The 26,370-nt window shown below is 41.1% G+C and overlaps 1 protein-coding gene across 8 annotated transcripts in view; it reads right to left on the bottom strand.

The window, feature by feature from the left end:
• Positions 1-24,063, bottom strand: part of LOC124249801 (zinc finger protein 568-like) — a 36,678-nt gene extending 12,615 nt beyond the window's left edge. The window contains exons 1-4 of one of the 8 annotated variants that reach the window (XM_046681199.1): positions 21,671-24,063; positions 20,850-20,897; positions 4,670-4,793; positions 4,261-4,356 (exon numbers count right to left, since the gene is read on the bottom strand). In XM_046681199.1, the coding sequence (XP_046537155.1) occupies positions 4,261-4,356; positions 4,670-4,793; positions 20,850-20,897; positions 21,671-21,814 (412 nt within the window). In that variant the 5' untranslated portion in view covers positions 21,815-24,063. Of the gene's footprint in view, positions 1-4,260; positions 4,357-4,669; positions 4,794-6,416; positions 6,782-14,225; positions 14,571-20,849; positions 20,898-21,323; positions 21,501-21,520 lie in introns of those variants that run through there. The other 7 variants (XM_046681194.1, XM_046681198.1, XM_046681196.1 and 4 more) reach the window with 7 other exon arrangements.
• Between the last annotated feature and the right edge of the window lie 2,307 nt (positions 24,064-26,370).

The following is a 26,370-nucleotide window of genomic DNA, read 5'->3' as shown; positions in this document are numbered from 1 at the left end:
GAATTTGAAAGGAAATCTTAAGCCTTAGATGACCACAGGAAACTCTGAGAAGTTCCAACGTGTTCCTGGGAATGTAAAAGGGAGGGTTGTCCACATGCCCAGGAAAGCCCTGAGAAAGGAGAAGGCCCAATCATTCAGATCTGCCTAAACTTGAGGTCCTGTGAAAGCGGGAAGTGCAAGCTAAGGTTGTCGTGTAAACTACCTCAAGTTTGAAGGCCTGCCTTCTCACACAGATCTCCTTGGCAGAGAGTGGAGAAATACAGTAAGGCATTTAAAGAAATCTTCCGACCAATCATTGGCTTACCACCAAATTATACTGACCCAGGAGTAACCCCTAGGAAGCCAAACTTAAAAATAAAAACAAGAACTTAAAAAAAGAAAGCTATTGGAGAGCTCAGTGGCTGCACACTACAGAGAATAGAGTCTAGAGAATCAGTCAAGGAAAATTGCTAAATTAAAAAGCAGCAACAAGAAAAACAAACAAAAAACAAATCCCAGAAACAACAACAAACTCAGTGAGAGAGAAATAAGACACTAGATTTGGGTGGGTGAAATGGGTGAGGGGGTCAACTGTATAGTGATGGATGGTAACCAGACTTTTGGTGATCACTTTGTAGTGTATACAGATGTTGAATTATAATGTACACCTGAAACTTACATAATGTTATATACCAATTTTACCTTGATTAAAAAAAAAGATACCAGACTTGTGACAATATATTATCTAAAATCTCCACTTTTTGACAAAAAATTATGAGATATACAAAGAAACAGGAAAGATGTCACATACACAGAAAAAAAAAAAGCAGCTAACAGACAATGTATCTGAGGGGGCCCAGTTTATGGATTCAATAGACAAAGACTTTAAATAAGCTACTATAAATATGCCTTTAGTTCAAAGAACTAAAGGAAGTCATATCTAAAGAATTAACGGAAAGTATAAGAATCTCAATAAAGTGGCAGAAATTATAAAAGACAGGGCCAGCCCCAGTGGCTTAGTGGTTAAGTTCAGTGTGCTCTGCTTTGGCGGCCTGGATTTGGTTCCCCGGCGTGGACCTACACCACTTGTCTGTTAGTGGCCATGTTGTGGCAGCAGCTCACATACAGAAAGAGGAGGACTGGCAATAGATGTTAGCTCAGGGTGAATCTTCCTCAACAAAAAACAAAAAGAAAAACAACCAAACAGAAATTTGAGTTGAAAAGTACAGTAACTAAAACAAAAAATTCAACAGCAGACCTCTGCAACAGATTTGAACTGGCAGAAGAAAGGATCAGCAAACATGAAGACAGGTAAACAGACTATTTCAGTCTGTGGTACAGAAAGAAAAAGGAATAAAAAATAAAATAGAGCCTCAGAGACCTGAGGGATATTATAAAGCATAGAAATATATGCATAAAGGGAGTCCCTGAATGAGAACAAGAAAGGGGTAGAAAAACATTTGAAGAAATAATGTCCCCAAACTCCCTATATTTGATGAAAAACATTACACATCTAAGAAGCTCAATGAACTCCAAGTTGAATAAACTTGCTACAAACTTGGAATAAACTTGATCCAAACCTAGACACACCACAGTCAACTCATAAAAGTCAAAGATAAAATCTTAAAAGCATCAAGAGAAGCAATTCATCACATACAAAGGATCCTCAATAAGACTGGCAGCAAAACCATGGAGAATAGAAGAAAGTAGAATAACATATTTGAAAAAAAAGGGACTGTAAATCAAGAATTCTATGTTAAAACTATCCTTCATAAAAACAAGAAAAATTAAGATATTCCCAGATTATTTTTAAAACAAAAGGAATTTATCACTAGCAGATCTGCCCTATAAGAAATACTAAAGGGAGCTGTTTAGGCTGAAATGAAAGGACAGAAGACACCTTGAATTCACACAAAGAAATAAAGAGCATCAGTAAAGGTAACTACATAGGCAAATATAAGACGATATAAAAGTATTTTTGCTTCTTCTATCTGACTTAAAAGACAACTACATAAAGCAACAATTATAAAGATGTGTTGATGGTGTGTTAGTTTCCCATTTCTTATATAACAAATCACCACAAATGTAGCAGCTTAAAACAACTGAAACTTATTACCTTGCACGTGGTTCTGGAGGTCAGAAGTCTGACATGGGTCTCGACAGGCTAAAACGAATGTGTTGGCAGCCTGGCTGTACTCCTTTCTTGAGGCTCTAGGGAAGAATCTGTTTCCTTGCCTTTTCCAACTCCTGGAGACTGCCCACACTCCTTAGCTCATCACGGTCCCCTTCCTCCATCTTCAAAAGCAGCACACTGCATCCCTCTGTACATTTCTTCTGTCGTCACACCTCTAACTCTTTCAAGGACCCTTGTGATTACATTGAACCCATGTGAATAATCTAGGATAATCTCCCTAATTTAAGGCCAGCTGATCTGCAACCTTAATTGCTCTTTACCACGTAAGGGCAACAGTTTCCAGGGATTGGGATGTGGATATTTTTGAGGGAGTCATTATCCTGCCCACCCATATTGGCTTATACTGTTATAAGGTGTATTTGTATGACAGTAATAGTATAAAGAAGGGAGGAGGGAACAGGGGTATACTGGGGCACAATTTTTTAATAAGATTAAAGTTAAGTTAGTATTAATCCAAACTAAATTGTTTTAAGATGATAATTGTAATTTCCAGGGCAACTGCTGAGAAAATAACTCTAAAAACTATAGTAAAAGAAACAATAAGAAACCTAAAATGGGACTCTAGAAAATATCTCTTTAATATAAATATAGTAATGGAAGAATAGAAGTACAAAAGGAAAATAACACACGCAGAAAACAAATACCACAATGCCAGACACAAATCCTACCCTAGCAGTAGTTACATTAAATGTAAACATATTAAACACCCAAACAAATGGCAGAAATAGGCAGGATGTATTAAAAAAACATGATCCAAGTATGTGCTGTCTACAAGAGACACACTAAATTGAAGGACACAAAAAGGTTGACAGAGAAGGATAAAAAAAGATATACCCTGCAAAGAGTAATCAAAAGCGAGCTTCAATAACTATACTCTTGTCAGACAAAATAGAGGTTAGGAAAAAAATTTTAACTAGAGACAAAGAAGGACGATTTTATAATGATAAGAGGGTTAATCTATCAGAAATTATATTATAAGCATATATGCACGTAATAATAAAGCCCCCAAATACATGAAGCAAAAACTAATAGAATTGAAGGGAAAAATAGACAATTCAACAAACTGGAGACTTCAATGCTCTACTTTCAATAATGGATAGATCAACCAGCCAGAAGATCAACAAGGTGACAGAAAACAACATACTGTTAAATAACCAATGCGTCAAAGAAGAAATCACAAGAGAAATTGGAAAATACCTCTGAGTTGGATGAAAGGAAAACTAAACATACCAAAACTTAACAAAATATAGTTAAAACAGATCTTAAAGGGAAATTTACAGCTTAAAATGCCTATATATAAAAAAAAACAAGATCTCAAATCAATTATCTAATTATACACCTTAAGGAACTAGATAAAAAAGAGCAAACTAAACCCAAAGATACCAGAAGGAAGGAAATAATAAAGATTAGAGGAGAAAAGAACAAAGTAGAAAATGAAAAAAAGAGAAAAATCAAGTGTAACTGTAAGTTGCTTCTTTGAAAAGATCAACAAAACTGACAAACCTTTAGCTAGATTAACCAAAAGAAAGGGGAGAAGACTCACACTAATATCAAGAATGAAAGGGGATATTACTACCAACCTTACAGAAATAAAAAGGATGATAAGCAAATTAGTGGTTGCCTAGGGCTGGGTGTGGGGAGTGACTGCTAATGGGCATGGGGTTTCATTTTGGGGTGATGAAAATGTTCTAAAGTTAGATTGTTGTCACAGGTGCAAAACTCTGTGAATATACTATAACCACAGAACTGTACACTTTAAATGAGTGAATTTGATGATATGTGAATTATAACTCAATGGAGCTGTTTTTAAGTCTGGACAAAACTGGATTCAAAGTGCAGGGAAAATGGTTGTCTCGTGGGAAAGAGGAAGCCACTTCCTTAGTGAAATCAGAGGGGAATGTGAGGAAGGGCAGCAAGAGAATGCTACATGGAGTAAAAATTTGAGGCCTCATGCTGAGACATCCTTACTTTCTTCTCCAGATATCAGGCTTTTTCGGGGTGCTTTCTTACCAACATCTCGGAAGTGCTGCCTTCTCACAGGCCAACTGGGTGACCAGCTGCCATGGCTTTCCCCTTACAACACTCACCTGGGCACCATTCTCTTGTCTCCTTCCTCTTAACCATCCAGGGCTCCTTCTTCTGCTCCAATAAGGAGATCACATCTGGCTTAGAATCAGAAAGTCCTGATCAAGAAAAAAAAAAAAATGGGACAAAGTTATATTGTGGGTGTCCCGAAATTAAAACCAGTCCATGATGATCAAGAAAGAGAAATTAGTAGATTAAGGGTCTGAGGAAGGGGTAAAGGTCGGAGGAACAAAGATAAAATCGTCCAACAGAGCAGCCAATTTCTAACTTCACAAGGGACAAACCATTCTTTAGTAAGCAAGAATCATTAATTCAGCCAGGCACTTGAAAAACACTCACAAGAAATTCTTAACAAAGAACATAAAAATTCCAGGCTGCCAATTCGGAATTTCGCGGGGCAGATAAACTTACCCAGTGAGATCAGGTTGTTATAATTCTCCAACATTACATCCTGGTACAAATCCTTCTGAGTAGAGTGCAAGCATTCCCACTCCTTTTGAGAGAAGTAAATCGCCACATCTTTGAACTTCAAGCCCTGGAACCATAGATAAATATACTATTTGTGAAATTAATGGGCAAAATCTTGAAAATGAAACAAAAGAAAAAGAAGAAATTCAGTAGGGGAACACCACTGGGAAAACAGGCTGTGCTGGACCCTTCAACACGGATGGTCAGTGTGGAAACAAGAGTGATCAGAGCACACATCATTCTTGGTGCACACATCAGTCTTAAACATGCAACTATAGATGTAACCCGTTGGCATTATCCTCTTCCATTATTTACCCAGGTCGGGGAATAAACAAAGTCCAGATAATTGGTGTTTCCTAATTAAATGAAAGTGTACCCGCAAGTACACAGCACACTCTATGTGCATCACACAACGCTTGTAACCATCTCCTGACCATTCTCCCAAAAAAGAAATTTTTGAAAAGCTTGATTCAAAAATAACATAAAATTTCAATTTCTGAGAAATAGGATTTGAATATAACTTAGTGATTTAATAATTTCTTAAAAACTCAGGCTCATAAATATGCCAGAATATTAAATCCTAATCACTTTTCCATGTCACCACAAATTCTAAAATAGACATCATTTTCACTGGCTGTATTCTTATGGACTCGATGTTCTTATTTTGGGACACTAGTTTGGACAAGTTCTCTAAAGTTCTTTTGCAATTGTGAGAGTTATTACTTGTCAACAATGTATACACCTGGCTATATTATTCCTGTTACCATAAATTGTCTCTAACTATATTCTCCTTGTTCCTGAGCTACCAAAACTGATGGAGGAAGATCCAGACTCACATCCATGTGGCCCAAGATGAGCATACGCTATGCAAGTTCAAAATGGACCCGCTTATTGGTGTCTTCCTGGCACAGTCTCCTTGTAATATCACATAATTCCATACACTCAGTCTATCATATCCCTATCATGTCCCCAATCCTAAAAATCTCAGAGAACTGGAGATATGGGCAAATACTGAGACTGCAACAAATTAACATCAATTACCTTCTTGTCTAATTGGAAAATCCAAGTTTGTAACATGGGATCCCACTTAACCACTCATCTCCACTTCATCAAATCGCAGCTCTAACAAGGGAGGTATCAAATTTCCAGCAAGGGCTGGTTTCCCCACTCCAGCAACACTCCTAGTGGAAGGATATGCACTTAAGGAATGCTAAGTGGTTTGCTGAATGAATACCTAAATACCTGTTGGAGAACAGAGGGACACATGGGACAGCAGCCTTTGGTGGCCTCACTCATTGGAACGAGAAGAGCTGGGGAACAAGTTCCTTGGAGGGCCTCAGGGAAGAAGGAAGTTTCAGGAAAAAGAAACCCACTGTTCAAATTTTCCAAAATAAACAATGCATTCAATGAAGGAGAGGATAATGATATGGCTTTTAGGGTTGCAAACACAGATCACTTACATCCTGGGTTCATCTTGGAGAAAGACAGAGCTGGAGGAGGCAGAGGAGGAAGAGGCAAAAGCAGCCCTGAGACACTGGACTGACCTCGGGGCCCTAAAGGACTGAGAATGAATCTTCCTCCCCGACCCTGTTCCACTCTGCCTGTTTGGGCAGCCCCCCCAACCCCCCCACCACGACCCCCCATACACACACAGTCTCTCTTGATTTGAGGGAAAATAACAAACCTTTACCTTCCTGGAACTCCAGGGAATCCAACCGTATATAACGTATTCAGAAGAAACAACCTTCCCACCATCAGGAGCTGATCTGGGCCCACAAGGGCCTGCTCTGACCTGTGCCTGGCAGACCCTTGTTCCACAATCTGGAAGACAATGAACTCCTCAGCCACGGAGACATCCCAAAGACATGACGGAGCCCTCAGGCCCAGGAACACAGGACACTGGGGCAGGCCCAGCCCCGAATGACGGTTTCTGCAACAGGTCTCCAGCCTCTGCCAGGCCTCACAGACTCAGTGCATCAGGTGTCTCCTTGGCTTTGTTCCCAGATCCCAGGACTAGGGCCCTCAGAACCCAGACTGAAACCTCCTTCCACAGAGACCCTGTTCAAAAGCACCAATACTGAGCCAGACAGCCCACTGGGGTCAGCAGGTCCTGAGCAGCCTCAGCAGAGCTCACCCAGGAGGCGGGTTGCAATGGCTTTACATGAAATCACAGTTCTCAGAATCCTCGTGGCCAGCACATCCTGGTTCCCAACCAAGATCACCCATGGCTTTCCTGCCTGACATTATTCCCTCTCACCCCTACCCCCGGACACACAGCTGAGAGGCAGTGTTCACTGCGTCTCAAGTACAATTATTGTGCATTAAGCACTTTAAGTTTCTGGTGCCTTATATGCATTAATCCTCAGGAAAGGCCCATGTTTCAAAGGAAACTTTAGCTTAGAGAAGCGAATCACTGACACAAATGTGCAGTTGGCAGAGGCACTACAGGGCTCTGAGTCTAAATTTCTCCACCTCTATAGTTGACTGCCTTCCATTTCTGGCTCTTGCAGATGCAGCCGGGGATTTCCTGATTCTTTAAAAGAACTCTGAGCTGGGCTGTGCATTTCAGGGGGCAGAAAATGTTCAGTCTGCTCTGTTTCTTGCTGCGAGCACAGCACTCTACGAGGGGAAATCAAAGGTCGAAGGAAAAGGGAGGAAAGAAGCGACAAACAAACAAAATTCCTTTATTCAAAAATATCCATCAGAATCCTCCATGAGTCTGACTCTGTGTGGGCACTGGGGACAGGATGACTCTGACCCAGAACCTGCCCTCAAAAAGCTCAGTATCAGGGAGGAAAAAGAAAAAAGTAGAGACAATCACAAGACATCATGCTCTATGGCGGACTGGTTACCACAACTAAATCACCAGCCGAAAAATAATGCACTGAATATTAAAAACATTTTGGAATGCAATGATGAGCTGGCAAACAAGGCATGCAATCTTCAATAGCTAAAACTAACTCAAAATGGGAACTAGAGAGATGTGCTGAGCCACTGGCGTTTATTTTACCAGAAAACCTGCTGAGCCGGGCTAACCATGAACTTTGCATTCACAACCTTAAAGAGCAGGGAGAGAGACCCAGCCAACAGCTGGTCAAGATGGGAGTGTAACTGGTTCTGCACTGCAAAGACCTGGGACCTCCAGGACCACGCTCTCAGAACAAGGGGAAAAGCAGCAGTAGCATTCCCACCCTGGGGGGCTGTGAGGAAAACGGCCTGACTTGAACCCTATCGGTTGGTGGAAGGAAAGTTCTCCCCTGAGGAACAGTAACAAGTCAGCGCTTCCACAGGTCTGCAGCTCACATTCACATCACTCAGGCGAATCTAAAAACTGGCCGTCTCTTATAGCGGTTCTGGTTCGGCCGTGCTCTTGGCAGAAGCAAACATAGACTTGCCCTAGAGGGACAATCTTCAGCCAGGCCTCAAGAGTCCACGGGTAGAATTCCAAAGAAAACGACCCAAGAGTCAAAAATAATCACAGCACAACATTGTAAACACACTAAATGCCACTGAACTGCACACTATAAAATGGCTAATTGTATGTTATGTGAATTTCACCTAAATAAAAAATTAAATAAAAGTGAAACATGCAAAGGGGCATAATTCCATGATCAAAAAGTCAAGAAAATCAGTCATGCGATTGTTTCAACTTTTCACTATATTTGAAAATTTCATTAATAAAACCTTAGGGGGAAAATAACACACCTGCAAAGATTCACATATTATATAGATAATACTAAAGAATATAAAACAAGCATATTACATCTTTTTTAAAAAGGAGGTAAGATGGTAAAAAACAAAACTCCACAAAAACGACAGGTAGATATAAAAGAAAAAAAATTAAAACTTCTGGAACAAAAAACATAATACTTAAGGGGTTGGCCCTGTCACATAGTGGCTGGGTTTGCACACTCCACTTCAGCGGCCTGGGGTTCGCATGCAGGTTTGGATCCCCGGTGTGGACCTGCACACCGCTTGTCAAACCACGCTGTGGTGGCATCCCACATGAAATAGAGGAGGACTAGCACAGATGTTGACTCAGCAACAGTCTTCCTCAAGCAAAAAGAGGAGGATTGGCAACAGATGTTAGCTCAGGGCCAATCTTCCTCCCAAAAAACAAAAAAAACCAAAACCAAACAAACAAAATAATATTTAAAATTAAATCATACAATAACTGGAATAAATAACTCTGAAGAGAAAAATTACTGGAGTGGAAGATATAAAAAACGATTATGCAGAATGCTATCAAGAATGCTATCAAGAAACATAATATGGGAAAGTATAAGAGAGGTTAAGAAGATAAAATGAGACTGTTTAACAGATATCTAACGAGTTCTGGAACAAAAAAAGAGAAAGAACTGAGAAAAAGCTGTAACTGAAGACATAATGGCTAAGAAATTTTCAGAACTGGTAAAGGAAAGCATTATTCAAAAGCCCAGTGAGTCTCAAACAGAATAAATAAAAAGAAATCCTACAACACTACAGAGCATTAAAAAGAAAAAGAAGGGGCCAGCCTGGTGGCCGAGTGGTTAAGTTCGTGTGCTCTGCTTTGGTGGCCCAGGGTTTTGGCGGTTCGGATCCTGGGTGCAGACATGGCACCGCTCATTAGCCCATGTTGAGGTGGCATCCCACATAGCACAACTAGAAGGACCCACAACTAAAAAATATACAACTATGTACTGGGGGGGATTTGGGAAGAAGAAGCAAAAAACAAAACAACAAAATGAGTACATTAAAAGCAGTTTGAGATTAAAGACAGATTGTCTACAAAAGAACAACAGTCTGATTGACAAACGACTATTCAATAGCAACAATGTAAACCAGAAGACAGCAGAATAGCTCAGTCTGCTGAGAGAAAATTATCTCTCACAAATGAGGGTAAATAACGATCTTTTCAGAAAAATAGAAATTCAGGGGCCGGCCCCGTGGCCGAGTGGTTAAGTTCACGTGCTCCACTTCGGCGGCCCAGGGTTTCACCGGTTTGGATTCTGGGCCAGGACATGGCACTGCTCGTCAAGCCATGCTGAGGCGGCGTCCCACATGCCACAACTAGAAGGACCCACAACTAAAAATATACAACTGTGTAACACGGGGGCTCTGGGGAGAAAAAGGAAAAATAAAACCTTTTTAAAAAAAATAGAAATTCATTAAAGTATATAATTCCACCTGAAGGAAAGTGATCCCAGGTAGAGGTTTTGAGATATAAGAATGGTGAACAGAGAAAGTGGTAATATGTGGATAACCTAATATTCAAATATATAAAATAATAAAAATGTTTTATGGGTTAAAGAAAATGATGGGAGAAAAATATCTGATGACAATATAAGTTGTTTGATCAGCAGGAATATTCTAGTTCCTTACACCATTCAGCAAGAACATAAAGATGTTCTTTAGTTTGAGACACTGGTAAGTTAAGAAAGTATGTTAAAAATTCTAAGATAAGGGGCCGCCCGGTAGCACAGTGGTTAAGTGCACATGTTCACCGGTTCAGATCCCGGGTGCGGACATGGCACAGCTGGGCAAGCCATGCTGAGGCAGGCGTCCCACATATAAAGTAGAGGAAGATGGGCACGGATGTTAGCTCAGGGCCAGCCTTCCTCAGCAAAAAGAGGAGGATTGGTAGCAGATGTTAGCTCAGGGCTAATCTACCTCAAAAAAAAAATTTCTAAGGTAATCACTGAATAAACAAAACTAGTTTGTAACTTTCAAACTCACAGAGAAAAAATGAATTGAGATTTTAAAAAATACAAAAAAGATAGAATAAAAAGCACAAACTAAGTCAATAATGATACTTTTAATTATATCAGTAGTAACAACCATTAATGGACTAAATGCTCTCATTAAAAGATAAAGTTGTTCAAAAACCAAAGCTCAGTTATATGCTGTTTACAAGAGACATCTAAAACATAAACAAATATCCAGAAAGACTAGACGTAAAAGGCCAAAAGATAATTTGTGTACACACCTAATTAAAAATAAATATATATTATATATAGAGACTTACAAATGAAACCAGGATGAAGAAGTCAGAATTTCCCTACATTGGGATGCAACTGTGCCTATATGCACAAGGTTAACGTGGGAAACAAGATAACCAAAGTTTCTGAGCTTGCCCCGGAGAACAGCAGGAGGGGACCACTGATGAAGAGATAAGGCTCGCTGACAGCCCCCAGCCTGACAACTCACAGGAGCACTGAGAAGCTAAAGACCGACTGTAAATTTTATACATCACAGACCAAAAATCTACCCCATGCGACACACAGAACCCTCTCAAATTTGCACATGCGACCCATGAAGAAATACAACAGACGGTCGCCCCTGCTCAGAGGACTCTTAGAACGTCAGTCCCCAAGGCCACACGCTCCTCCTCCCCGTCTTATTCTCACAATGTGCTTTGGAAAAACGCTTAGAACTGCACGTAGGCAAGTTAATCTGTAACCGGTGGAAAGAATAACTTGTTAGCAGAAAATTTATGTCCTCTGCCCAAACCATTCCTTCTGTCCCAGATAAGGAAGTAACAAGTTTTCTTAGCTTTCTTAGGAATGTTGCATTCAGCAGATCCACTCCGGAGAGGTGCAATGTTCTGCGGTCATCCTTCACCTGACATTTTAACCCCGTTTGCTCTATATCAGTCATTTCCAAATCAGGCCCGTTTCAGACGGATTTTTTTCAGGTTGACAGTCCACCATCTTCCTATATGCTAGCTTATCGCTTATTAAAGATCCTTCTCTACTACCACCTGCTTGGCCTTTTATCTTGCAGCAAGCAGATCGAGCCCTTGCTTGGTAACAAATACACATAAATAAAATAATAATTATGACAAACCTTCATCATTATGGGAGAACACATGGAAATAACTGATAGATACAACAGACAAAATGTCAGTAGAAATAGAAAATATTTAAATAACAAAATTAAGAAGCTTGATTTAATGGCCACATATAGAACAGTGCACCCAATTCTTCTCAATTATATCTGGAGGATTCAGAAAAACTGACCACGTTGGGCCTTAACACAAACCACAAACATTTTGGATGAATACATACTAATAAAAAGATGTACATTAATAGGACTGCCTGTGTGGGGGGTGGTAAATGGAATGGAAGATAAGTAGATAAATAATCAGAATAAGAGAATGGCCTAGCTCAGACCAATAATAACATGCCACAAAATAAAGACTATGATTAATGTAACACTGCACTCGAAGCCTCTCCTCATCCTATCAAGGGAAACTAGTGCAGTAAAACGAGAATTACAACTAAATATAGGTTGAAAAAAGAAGGAAAACACCAATATTTACAGATTACAGACAGAAAGTGTCCTTATTCATCCATGATATGATTATCTAGTTAGATGACCCCCAAATCCAAAAGAATCTACCAGATATTAGAATAAATGAGGGTTCAGCAAGTTGAATGGACATAAAAATCAATACCTAAAAATCAATTTCATGTCTGTACACAAGAAACAACGGGAAAATAATGATTAAAAATTAATACCATTTACAAAACACACAAAATATAAAAATACCTAGGAATAAACTTAACAAAAGAAGTGTAAGACTAAAAATCTTATTGAAAACTATTATAGAAGAGCTAAATAAGCAGAGTTATGCTGGTCAGAGGGAGACAAAGACTCAATACTATGAAAACGTCCACCTTCCCCACATTCATCAAGGATTCAGTGCAGCGCAAAATGATATCCCAGCGGGGTTCGTATGAAACTTGATCAGCCAATTCTAAAATTTACACGGAGAAGCCAAAACCCAGGGAACAGCTAAGAGACTCCTAGAGAACAAGACTATAGTAAAGGAACATGACTTACCAAATATCAAAACATCATTACAAATCTGTCTTAATTAAGACAATGTGGTTTTGGTGCAGTGATAAACAGACCAGTAGGGAAAGAAAAACAGACCAGCAGGGAAAGACAAACAGACCAGCATATACAAAGGACAGAACAGATCAATATATATACATGGAAACTTAATTTATGACAGAATTGCCACTGAAATACAGAGGGGAAAGGATGACTGTGTAGTAAGAAATTTGGCCTCCAAAGAGAGGTCTTGCTTTTGTCCAGCTCATGGAATGTAATCTGTAAACACTTAGAATTTCCCAAGTGATAGGGGTCTCTGTCATTTATGGTGGGCCCCTAAGACCACATGTGTAAGTTTACGCTAATGAGATGGCTGAGGGTGGCAGCTGGTGTCTAAAGTGAGGGCAGTCTTGTGGGACCTATGCCCTCAGACTGTATAGTTTGCCTAATCCTTTGAAATGGCCTTTTTTTGTTGTTAAAGCTTGGCACCTGAGCTAACATCCGTTGCCAATCTTTTTTTCTTCTTCTTCTTCTCCCCAAAGCCCCCAGTACACAGTTGATTATTCTAGTTGTGGGTCCTTCTGGTTGTGCTATGCAGGACGCTGCCTCAGCAGGGCCTGATGAGCTGTGCCATGTCCACATCCAGGATCCAAACCAGCAAAGCCCTGGGCTGCCGAAGCGGAGCACGCGAACTTAACCACTCGGCCACGGGGCCGGCCCCTGCAATGGCCTTTTCAAAAAATGATGCTGGGATATTAGTTATCCAAGTAGAAAAAGTGAAGCTGGACCCCTACCATATACCATATCGTAAAATCAATCCCAAGTGAATTAAAAACTTAAACACAAAAGGCAAAACACTATCATTCATTCATAGAAAACATTATGGGACAATATCTTTACTCTTAGGAGAAAAGAGATTTCTTAAACAAGACATTAATAAATTATTAAAGGAAAGGAAAACAGTGTTAAATTTTATGGCATTAAAATTGAGAATTTCTACCATCATTTAAAGGTTGTAAATCAAGCCACAAACTGAGAGAAAGCATGTACAGCACATATAACTGACAAAAGATGACAATCCACAATATTTAAGAAATGCCTACAAAACATTAAAGATAATGAAAAACTGAAAATATAAAACAATAGAAAAATTAGCAAATGGCATGAAATGGTATTTCAGAGAAGAGAAAGCATGAGAGGGGGTTCAACCTCATTTAGTACCAAAACATGTAAATTTAAAATCAGAATAATATATCAATTCATAGCCACCAAATGGGCAAATATTTAGAAGTCTGACAATACCAATTGATGAGGATATGAAGAAACAGCATTTATAAATGTGTATAAACACCAGAAAACAACTGGGTGGTGTCTAGCAAGGCTGAAGATGCCCATACCCCATGACCCAACAATTCTGAGTTATATACCTAGAGAAATTCTTACACATGACACCAAGAGACAAATTCTAGAATGTTCACAGGAACAAGGTTTGTAATATAAAAGGAAAAAAAGATATATTTGTATAACGGATGGCTATGTAGTAGGATAAATTCATAATACGAATGAATATCCTGAATACACACACTGAGAGATAAGTAATGAAGTTGCAGAAGATTGCAAACAGTGTGATTTTACTCATATCAAATTTAAAAATGAAAAATACAAAATTCCGAATAGTTACCTCTGAGGAGTAGAGAAGGGGACTGGATCAGGATGATTCATGGCACACATGGGTTTTCAACAATAATTAACAGTCTACTTCCTAATTCTGGTGTTCAGTCATTTGTCATACCTTACACATCTTCTGTAACTCAATATTTAATAACAGCAGTTTTAAAAAGACAGTTACAATATAGTGACAAAACCACAACAGACGGAGCGGAGGGGATCACACAGAGTCACCAAGCATAACCAGGAGACTGAAGCAGGCTTTGTAGAACCCTGAGAAAGGGTGGTGTGGGACAAATGCCTCTCGTGTTTCTTGTGCAAGAGGCAAGAGATAGCAGTGTACATTCTGGGAACTGCTAGAGTACAGCGAGAGAGGCAGCAGAGAGAGAGGAGGCTGGAAAGAAGGGTCAGATCATGAGATGTCTAGACTGGTTCTCACAGGTGAGGGGTTTTAAGCAGGACAAGTTAGCTCCAGTTACAAGTAGAAGAATCTTGCTATGGAAAATAAACAAACAGTGACTTACTAAGGTTAAGGGGTACGTGAAAATTTCATGTAATATGCAGAAGATTAACTTGGGCCTGGAAAAGGAACAAGATTCCAACAGACAAAAACAGACTTAACAACATTCCAAGTAGAGTGAACAGGATAAGCTGGAGATGGAGAGGAAGACTAATTGCATCCTGTGTGTCTGAGGAGCAGACAGCTGGCGTAATTGGAGAGGGATTCTGAGAAAGGAGTAGACAGAAGTAACGTTGGAAAAGTCCAAAGAAGCCAGGACAGAAAGGTCATCCTTGCTAGGACTAAACACACCCTTACTCACCACTTTACTCCAATAGTAGGATTGGTACTCTAGTAAATATAGCATGTGCTTCTTAGTAAATACACAATGAATGTGAAAGAGTGGAGCTTTATCCTGAAAGTAACAGGGATTCACTGAATAAAGGAAGTGACATGACTGGACTATTTTACTGGTGAGGAGTAAAAGTAGAGCCAGGGAGCCCAATTAGGAGGTCAAGGCACTATCCACTCCCACAAAGGTCTGATCCGGCACACAGACAGTGGAGTGAGGTCGTAGGGCATGAGATCAAGGAGTAGGAAAGGGACAGAAACAATGGGATTTCACACCTCACTGGATGTTGGGAAGATCAGGAGGTAGGAGTAGGGAGACCTCCACGATGCCAGTTTAAGTACACATTCAAGTGAATTTCCATTACCGGCATATTCCGCAAACCTTGTAGAGTACATTACACAGAGGAAGTATGAGGAAGCCCATGGTCACAGAGCTAATAAATAAGAGAAGTGGGTAAGACTTTACTCTTTTAAACAGTGCATAGCCTCTCACTAATATAGAGAAAGGACACATCACTCTGAGGAGAAGAGGAAACAGAGGGAAAAATGAATGGTCAAGAGTTGAAGGGCAATGGGAGCTGGAGTTCCTTCCTCATCAATGTGCTGAGAATGGAAGGGGAGGGTGTGGTCCTCTTCTGAGAATCTTAGGAAGGTTCTGGCCAGGATGGGAATGGGAAGACAAATTCAGTAAGATCTCACAGAATTCAAAAGGAAAAGAAGAAACATTAATCCAGAATAGAAAGAATATTTCTTAACCTTTAGAGAGAAAAGAATACTTGAGAACTGACAGGCCAGAACTAATGAAGGAAGAGCCACAGTCAGACACATCCAGGAAAAAAACCCTGATTATACTACAAATACTATGCCATTCTTCAAAATCGATTACTCCAAAGTCACAGAGAAAAGCCTAAACACCGCAAATCAGGAATCTTACAGCCCACATTCTCTGGTCATATCTCACACCAGTTTCTTTAAAGATTAAATGTTTGGACAAAAGTACTTGAGGAAAATATAAGAGATTTTTCTATTTTTGTAGTAAGGAAGACATTCTGGCATGACATAAAGGGGAGAAAACTTTGTTGTCCGTGTGAGGAAGATTGGCCCTGAGCTAACATTTGTGCCCATCTTCCTCCACTTTGTAGGTGAGATGCCTCCACAGCATGGCTGATGAGTGGAGTCGGTCTGCACCTGGAACCTGAACCCACCAACCTCAGGCTTCTGAAGCGGAGCACGTGGAACTTGAACCACTCGGCTACAGGGCTGGCCCCAAAAAAACATTTTTTGAAAACTCTGAATCTAACAGCACACATAAAATAGATGAAGTGTGAAAAAATATTTCTAAGTAAAGAGATTAAAACAGTAATCAAAAACCTCCCAAAAATAAAAGTCCAGGGCCAGATGGCTTCTCTGGAGAATTCTACCAAACATTCAAAGAATATTTAATACTTATCTTCTCAAAATCTTCTAACAAGTTGAAGAAGATGGCACACTTCCTAACACATGTTACGAGGCCAACATCACCCTGATCCCAAAGCCAGACAAGGACAACACGAAGAAGGAAAATTACAGGCCAATATCACTAATGAACATAGATGCAGAAATCCTCAACAAAATATTGGCAAACCAAATACAGAAATACATTAAATGGATCATACACCAAGATCAAGTGGGATTTAGACCAGGAACACAGGGATGGTTCAACACTCGCAAATCAATCAATGTGATTCACCAAATTGGCAAAATGAAGAATAAAAACCACATGATCCTCTCAATAGATGCAGAGAAAGCATTTGACAAGATCCAACAGCCATTTATGATAAAAACTCTTAACAAAATGGGAATAGGAGGAAATTACCTCAGAATAATAAAGGCCATATATGACAAACCAACAGCCAACATCATACTCAACAGGGAAAAACTGAAAGCCATCCCTCTGAGAACAGGAACAAGACAAGGGTGCCCACTCTCACCACTCTTATTTAACATGGTACTGGAGGTTTGGGCCAGAGCAATTAGGCAAAAAAAAGAAATAAAAGGAATCCAAACTGACAAGGAAGAAGTGAAACTCTTGCTGTTTGCAGACAACATGATTTTATATACAGACAACCCTAAAGAATCCATCAGAAAAGTATTAGAAATAATCAGTACTACAGTAAAGTTGCAGGGTACAAAATCAACTTACAAAAATCAGTTGCATTTTTATACTCTAATAAACTAACAGAAAGAAAACTCAAGAATACAATCCCATTTACAATCACAACAAAAAGAATAAAATATCTAGGAATAAATTTCCCCAAGGTGAAAAACCTGTACAATGAAAACTATAAGACATTATTGAAAGAAACTGATGACGACATGAAGAAATGGAAAGATATTCCATGAACATGGATTGGAAGAATAAATATAGTTAAAATGCCTATACTACGGTGAGCAATCTACAGATTCAGTCCAAACCCCATCAGAACCCCAATGACATTCTTCACAGAAATAAAACAGAGAATCCTAAAATTCATATGGGGCAACAAAAGACCCTGAATAGCTAAAGCAATCCTGAGAAAAAAAGAACAAAGCTAGAGGCATCACAATCCCTGACTTCAATATGTACTACAAAGCTATAGTAATCAAAATAGTATGGTACTGGCACAAAAACAGACACACAGTCAGTGATATTCCACAACTGAAAGCCCAGAAATAAAACCCACACATCTATAGAAGCTAATCTTTGACAAGGGAGCCAAGAACATGTAATAGAGAAAGAAACGTCTCTTCAATAAATGGTGTTGGGAAAACTAGACAGCCACACGCAAAAGAATGAAAGCAGACCATTATTTTTCGCCATATACAAAAATTAACTCAAAATGGATCAAAGACTTGAAGTTAAGACCTGAAAACATAAAACTCCTAGAAGAAAATACAGGCAGTACACTCTTTGACATTGGTCTTATAAAGATCTTTTTGAATACAATGTCTACTTGGACGAAGGAAACAAAAGAAAAAATAAGTGGGACTTCATCAGACTAAAGAGCTTCTGCAAGGCAAAGGAAACCAGGACCAAACGAAAGGACAGCCCACCAACTCGGAGAAAATATTTGCAAATCATATACCTGACAAGGGGTTAACTTCTAAAATATATAAAGAACTCACATAACTCAACAACAAAAAAACAAACAACCCAATCAAAAAATGGGCAGAGGATATGAAAAGACATTTTTCTAAAGAAGATATACAGATGGCCAATAAGCACATGAAAAGATGTTCAACATCACTAATCATCAGGGAAATGCAAATCAAAACTATGCTAAGATATCATCCAACACCTGTTAGAATGGCTATATTTACCAGAGGATGTGGAGAAAAGGGAACCCTCATCCACTGCTGGTGGGAATGCAAACTGGTGCAACCACTATGGAAAACAGTCTGGAGATTTCTCAAAAAATTAAAAATAGAAACACCATATGACCCAGCTATCCCACTACTGGGTTTTTATCCAAAGAACTTGAAATCAACAATTCAAAGAGACTTATTCACCCCTGTGTCCATTGCAGCATTATTCACAATAGCCAAGACGTGGAAGCAAGAAGATGTGGTATATATATACAATGGAATACCACTCAGCCATAAAAAAGACAAAATCATCCCATTTGCAACAACATGGACAGACCTTGAGGGTACTACATTAAGCAACATAAGCCAGAAAGAGAAAGACACAGTATGATTTCACTCATATGTGGAAGATAAACTAACACATGGACAAAGAAAACAGATTAGTGGTTACCAGAGGGTAAGGGGGTTTGAGGGTGGGCAAACAGGGTAAAGGGGTACGTTTATATGGTGATAACAATAATAATGTACAACTGAAATTTCACAATGTTATAAACTACTATGACTTCAATAAAAAAAATTTCTGGGGCCAGCCCCGTGGCTGAGTGGTTAAGTTCACGTGCTCTGCTCCCTCGGCCCAGGGTTTTGCTGGTTCAGATCCTGGGCGCGGACATGGCACCGCTCATCAGGCCACATTGAGGTGGCGCCCCACATGCCACAACTACAAGGACCCACAAATATAATGTACAACTGTGTACTTGGGAGACTTGAGGAGAAAAAGTAGGGGAAAAAAAAAAAACCCCAGAAGATTGGCAACAGCTGTTAGCTCAGGTGCCAATATTAAAAAAAAAAAAATTTCAGGCCAGCCTGGTGGTGCATTGGTTAAGTTCACACGTTCTACTTCAGCTGCCCAGGGTTCACTGGTTCGAATCCGAGGTGCAGACACGGCACCGCTTGGCAAAAGCCATGCTGTGGTAGGCATCCCATGTATAAAGCAGAGGAAGATGGGCATGGATGTTAGCTCAGGGCCAGTCTTCCTCAGCAAAAAGAGAATTGGCAACAGTTAGCTCAGGGCTAATCTTCCTCAAAAAAAAATAATAATTCTAAAACAACTTACATAACGACAAACAGAAAATATGCTTAATGTATAAACTTGTTTTAAATAAAAAAAAATAATAATAACATTCTTTGATAAGTGGGCAAAGAAAATCAATACGCAATTTAGAAATTCCAGTCGTACCATTTATTTATTTATTTTTTATTTTTCCTTCTTCTCCCCAAAGACCCCCAGTATATAGTTGTATATTTTAGTTGTGGCATGTAGGATGCCGCCTGAGCATGGCTTGATGGCAGTGCCAGGTCCGTGCCCAGGATCCAAACTAGTGAAACCCCAGGCCACTGAAGCCGAACGTGTGAACTTAACCACCTGGCCACAGGCCGGGCCCCCCCGCCCCCCTTCTTTTTACAGTTGTACCATTGATTAACTGTGTAATTTAGGGGCAAGAAACTTAACTGAATGTATTTCCTCATTTGTCAACTAAGAATAATACCATATTTCATCAATTCTGAGATGCCACTGATTGTAAAGCCACCATTTGTTTATACACCAGGAAAGGAAAATGCCATCAATGAAACTGTGTCTTGCCAGGAATTGTAAAACCCATCCTGATTTCAGAGAAGTTAAAATGTGGGGGGAAAAGTGCATCACAGAATTAACGAAGTATAGTTCTACCTGCCTCATAGGGTTGTTATGTGGATTTAACAAGATAACATGTGTGAAGAACTTCAAACTACAAGCAGCTCAGAGTAAACACTCAGTAAGTTAGTTGTTTCTATCAGTAACGTGATCCCATTCTGAAAACAAATTACATCCTCACACATACGTGCGGACAAAATAATTTGAAAATATTAATAGCGACTATCTCTAGATGGTGGGACCATGGGTGACAAACGTTCTTAATAATTTTCTCATGTTTTGAAATTTTTCCAAGAATCCTATATTGCTTTAATCATTAGAAAGTGAGCAATTAGGTTATTTCTACCTCGGGGGAAAAATATCTAGAGATGAAGGGGGCAGGCAAGCATTCCAGGCTGTTAGAAATTTGGAAGCAAATAGGCTACTGCATGTGACCTTGGAGTGGACAACAAAGAAATTAGTGAGACTGAACTGAGTAAACTTATTCTGTTCTTCAACTTCCCTGCCAAATCACTGAGGCACAATCCATCGAGAGTATTTTGGGAATGAACAAAATCCAGGATAATGGTAATTCTACGTCAGATCAGACAATGTATGCAAAGCAGACAGCCCTGGTTTAGGTTCCTGGCAGGAAAACTGTTCCATATATGTGGTTTCCTTCTCTCTCCTCCTTTCTCCAACTCACTATTGTAAATCTTTTGGACAGAATCCTAAAATGGGATAGTGCCATGGAAACCAAGAACAAGAAGAAAGTGCCAAATACAACTTACCTCCCCCATGACTTCTGATGCACGGCGGCTCTTCTGCTCTTCTGGATTCTTAAGAGAAGGAAAAAGGTGGAAAAAGGTTAAGAAACTATGAGACAACAGTCCCTTCCTGAAGCCCGGAGGCGGCCAAGCCCGAATAAATCCCTGTCCCATCCCAGGCACTGAGAGGTAGCCCAAAGCGCAAGAAGCCTGCAACCCCACCGCCCTCTCCCATCATCACAAAGAGCAGATGAACTTCACCCCAGGACTGTGGCCTCCTTTCTCCGTAAGAGCCTGACTTTGGATTCTTCCAGCCCCAGTGCCTTACACTGAGTCCATATCTGTGGCTCCAAGACACAGCCTAAATGAATCCATTTGTCAGAGTCCCACACTCCTGTCCTCTAGGCTGGGGGCACCTCTATGGGCCACACAGTGAAAGAACAGAGAAGTGGAAGTAGGAGGGGCACCCAGTCCCAAGCTTAGAAACCCAATGGACACCAGAAATAGCCTCGGGAAGAAGGTCATCCACTGCGCTGGAGAGCGCACGGCGGCGGCTGTGTCAGTTTCGGCTGCGCAGAGAGCGCCATGTGAGCTACAAAGGCTCGAACGCAGCCGGGGTCTGAGGTGAACCCCCAGAGCCCATCCACCGGCGGACCAACTCCCCTGCCCGCCCCCAGCATCGACCAAGAACGTACAAAGAGGGCCCCTTTCCAGTTCTAGCCCCAAAGGCGGAGTTGGCGACGCGGCCACGGGTCGCCGAGTCCGGGACGTCGGGTGCACAATCCACGCCCGGAGGGTATCGCACGGACTTTCCTCCCAGGCAGGAGGCCACGAAGCTGCCGTACCCTTGAGCGCCGACCGCCAGCCCGCTCCCGCGCCAGCCTGCAACCACGCCCCCCCAGGCAGACGCGCGGCCGACGCCCCCTTTCTTCCCGCCATCCGCTCGTCTCCAAGCGCGGGCGCGCAGCCTGGCCACGCCGGACAGCCATCCGTATTTAAGACTCCAGACAGGCCCCAGCCCCGCCCTGGGGGTCCTCACCGCCCACCTCTTGGGGTCCTCGCTCTCCAGTGTGATCGAATCTGCCCCAAACCAGTGAGCTAGGCCGCCCGGAACACCCCGAACCTTAGCGTCCGAACTCCCGCCAACTTACCACTGGCCAGCCAACTTTAAACGGAAGTGCATGCGCCGTGGAGCCCTTGGGAAAATATTGTCCAGAGGAGGAAACTCCAGCCAGTGCCCGGCCGGCACAAGTCTTTTCCGCCCAGGGTCGCGGTGTGTTCCAAACCTTCAGTGAAGCCCACACCTGGCCGCCCAGCCGCGCCCGAGCATCCTCTGCGGACCTGGGCGAACCCACAGGTCCAGGAGCAATAGGTGGCCGCCAGGGGTAAGAAAAGGTTGTGGACCGTGGAGGCTTCTGGGAAAGATAGCGCACAGCCAGGGAAAGGGAGGAGGGGTCGGCCACCAGGACGTCCGAGTCCCCGAGGTTAACCCGTCTGCAACAGCCTCGCCCCAAACTGGGAGATGCCCAGAGGCCTCTAGCAACTGTAGTTAGAGGCCGGGAGGCCGACCGTCCAAAGTTCTCTCCACACGGAGCCGCGCTCTGAGCGTGGGATCAGGAGAGGACCACTCCCCGCCATGCCACGAACTAGGAGTCCTCCCGCACCTGGGCGGTTCAGCCCTTGGCGCCCCACAATCCTGGTCGAGCTGGGTGCCCAGGTTTCCCCTGAGAATTCACTCTCCAGTTGCGGGCTCCACTGGGAAGCGCGGTCCTCAGTCTGGAACGCCGTAAGACTACAACCAGATGTCCCGGCTGTTCAGCATAATTCGGGCGGGATCACAGGGGCGCCCAGTAGGGGCTGGGGGATCACAGGGGCGCCCAGTAGGGGCTGGGCCCACCCTGGAGGCGTCTGGGAAATGTAGTCCTAGCTTAGCAGGGTGGGGATGTGGCGGAGAGACTGAAGTGGGGCAGTCTTGAGCTCAGGGTGGGAGACTCTGAGAAGGGCCAGCGGGAGGTTGAAGGAGGGCAGCCCTGAGTCCGGAGTGGAAGTAATGGAGTACCAATACTAACCTCTATATATCATGTAATCTGTTTTCAAACTTTGTATAAGTACATAAACAGAGATGGAAAGGCACTTAAGATCTCTGGAAAGTTACACTAATATTTGTTAACAGTAGTTAATTTCTAGGACATGTAATTATGAATATTTTCTTTTTACCTTAAGAGTATTCCCTTATATTTTGGACATAATCATGTTCTTCTTATGAAACATTACGTATTAAATTTGTTAAGTATAAAATGAATAAGTATAGACTCTGAAATTAATGAACTAGAAAATAGAAAAGTGGGCCAGATTTTAAAAATTCACCGTTTGGTTCTAAAGGATAAGTGAAACACAATATTGATAAACAATAACAAAACAAAAAAGAAATTAAAACAAAAACATTAGAAATGAGAGAGGTTAAACCATAGACACAGATTTGGAAAGAATTCTGAGGCTGTTATGTGCAACTCTATAACCATGGTAAAAATAATTGTAGATTTTCTAGTAAAATTTAAATTATTAATTTCTACTAAGAACTGGAAAACCTGAATAGAATAATAACCAAATAAAATTTAAATATATCTTAAAATATGTACTATTAAAAAGTTACCAGATGGTTATAGCTGGGTTTTAGCTAACTTTTGAACTTATAATGATTATTCGATTTATTTGGATCCAAGGAAAAGATGGAATGCTGTCTAATTTTGTGTACCTAGTATAAAACCTGATACAGATGGGCCAAAAGAAAAGTATTAATCAGTTGCATTTGTGTTAAAAGATAAACTGAGGCACGTTAAAATGTTCAAGAGTTTATTTGAGCATATATTGATTTGAATTAGGCAGTATCAAACCGAAAGTGGTTAGGAGCACTCCACCAACAGGAGCTATTGGAAAGGTTTTTGTAAAGAAGACCACTAAGCCAAGCAAGGAAATTATTTGATTGGATATCACTTAAGCAGTTGCCCTATTTGGGAAAACTAAGTTGGCTTTTGTGATTGGTTGGTCTTAAGTTTGATTTTGTTGGATTCAGGTGCATCTACTCTGGGTTAGATTTTGGTTTGCTTATGTAGGCTACCAAGGCATCAGAGCCAACTCAGTCAAATGGCCTCCTTGTTTAATTACTTTAACATTTGTGATTATAGATGCAAAAATTCCAAATAAAAGGACTGATTTCAACAATGTAGTATGAAATTTGCACAATGAATTATGTCAAAAGATTTCCTAATGTTGGAAAAACATTAAGAAATCCAGTGACAAGATGCATTGCGTGAACTGGTGCAGCCACTATGGAAAACAGTATGGAGATTCCTCAAAAAATTAAGAATAGGGGGCTGGCCCCGTGGCCAAGTGGTTAAGTTCGCGCGCTCCGCTGCAGGCGGCCCAGTGTTTCGTCGGTTCGAATCCTGGGCGCGGACATGGCACTGCTCGTCAGACCACGCTGAGGCAGCGTCCCACATGCCACAACTAGAGGAACCCACAACGAAGAATACACAACTATGTACCGGGGGGCTTTGGGGAGAAAAAGGAAAAAATAAAATCTTTAAAAAAAAAAAAAAAATTAAGAATAGAACTACCATATGATCCAGCTATTCCACTGCTGGGTATTTAGCCAAAGAACATGAAAAACTAAATGTGTAAAGATACATGCACCCCTATGTTCACTGCAGCATTATTCACAATAGCCAAGACTTGGAAGCAACCTAGGTGTCCATCAAGGGACGAATGGATAAAGAAGATGTGGTATATATACACAATGGAATACTTCTCAGCCATAAAAAAGGATGAAATCTGGCCATTTGTGACAACATGGATGGAACTTGAAGGTATTATGCCAAGTGAAATAAGTCAGAGGGAGAAAGTCAAATATATGATCTCACTCATAAATTGAAGGTAAAAACCACAGCAAACATGGTGCCGGCCCAGTGGCGCAGCAGTTAAGTTCGCACATTCCGCTTCAGTGGCCCCGGGGTCTACCTGCCAAGATCCCGGGTGTGGACATGGCACTGCTTGTCAAGCCATGCTGTGGCAGGCATCCCACATATAAAGTAGAGGAAGATGGGCACAGATGTTAGCTCAGGGCCAGTCTTCCTCAGCAAAAAGAGGAGGATTGGCAGCAGATGTTAGCTCAGGGCTGATCTTCCTCAAACAACAGCAACAAACAAACACACAGAGACAGAGATTGGATTGGTGGTTACCAGAGGGGAAGGGGGAGGGAGGAGGGAGAAAGGGGTGATCAGGCACATGTGTGTGGTGATGGATTGAAATTAGTCTTTGGGTGTTGAACACGACGTAATCTACACAAGAATCAAAAATAATGATGTACACCCAAAATTTATATAATGTTATAAACCAATGTTACCACAATAAAAAATAAATAAAAATGAGAATTTGGGATTGCTTTTCAGACCTAGAAATAAACATAACCCTAGATGAAAAAAAATATGTTGCATGAACAAAATAAAAGAGATAAAAGAAATACATATATCAAATGATGCCAATAAGATAATGTGGTAGACAGAGTAATGTTCCTTCTCCCTCAAGATGTCCAATTTCTAAGCCCCAGAACCTGTGTATGACTATTTTATCTTATATGGCAAAAGAGACTTTTCCAGATATGCTTAAATTAAGGATCTGTTGAGATGAGACGATTATCCTGGATTATCTGACAGGGTGCAATGTAATCACAAGGGTCCTTATAAGAGGAAGGCAGGAAGGTCAGAGTCAGAGAGATGTGAAGACAGAAGGAGAGGTTGGAATGATGTGCTCTGAAGGTGGAGTAAGGGGCCATGAGCCAAGGGATACAGGCAACTTCCGGAAGCTGGAAAAGGCAAGGAAACAGATTCTCCCCAAGAGCCTACAGAAGGAATGCAGCTCTGCCAACACCTTGATTTTAACCCATAAGATCCATTTCAGACTTCTGACTCCAATGTCTGGATGAGGAAATCTTTCCTCAGAGCAGGGGGAGGATGGAATGCCCTGCCATTCATCAGAAATCCACGTCCTTGATTAAGTTAGTCATTCTGCCTTACTCCCTGAGATACTACCCCCCTAACCCCCCATCCCCGGCCCCAACCAGAATATTCTGCTTTCCTTCTCCTGAAACTTCTCTTACAGAAACAAATTGAGGAACTGGTTCCCTAGTTCTCCTGTTCTGGTGGGGTCTTTGGGTACATCAGCAAGCGGCTCAGTGCTCTCCCACATTTATTTCTCCCATATAATAGAGTGGAGTCACCTAATAGGCACATTTTCTTCAATTGTTTATTTCGAAAATTTTTGAATCTCTAAAAGCGTTGAAAGAATAGTACAAAGAACCCTTATGCATGCCTATCTCCTGGATTCACCAACTAACAACTTGCCACTTTTGATAATCTCTCTCTACCATTTGAAAATAAATTCAAGTATCATGATACTTCACTAGTCAATATGTCATCACGTATCTCCTAAAAACAAGGACATTTTCTTCTACACACCACTAAACACAGAGTCTTACACATACATCACC

This window comes from Equus quagga, chromosome 13, assembly GCF_021613505.1.
Source record: "Equus quagga isolate Etosha38 chromosome 13, UCLA_HA_Equagga_1.0, whole genome shotgun sequence".
In the NCBI taxonomy this organism is placed as follows: Eukaryota; Metazoa; Chordata; class Mammalia; order Perissodactyla; family Equidae; genus Equus; species Equus quagga.
The sequence above is the reverse complement of the archived record's forward strand: the minus strand, read 5'-3'. Positions and strand labels throughout refer to the sequence as shown.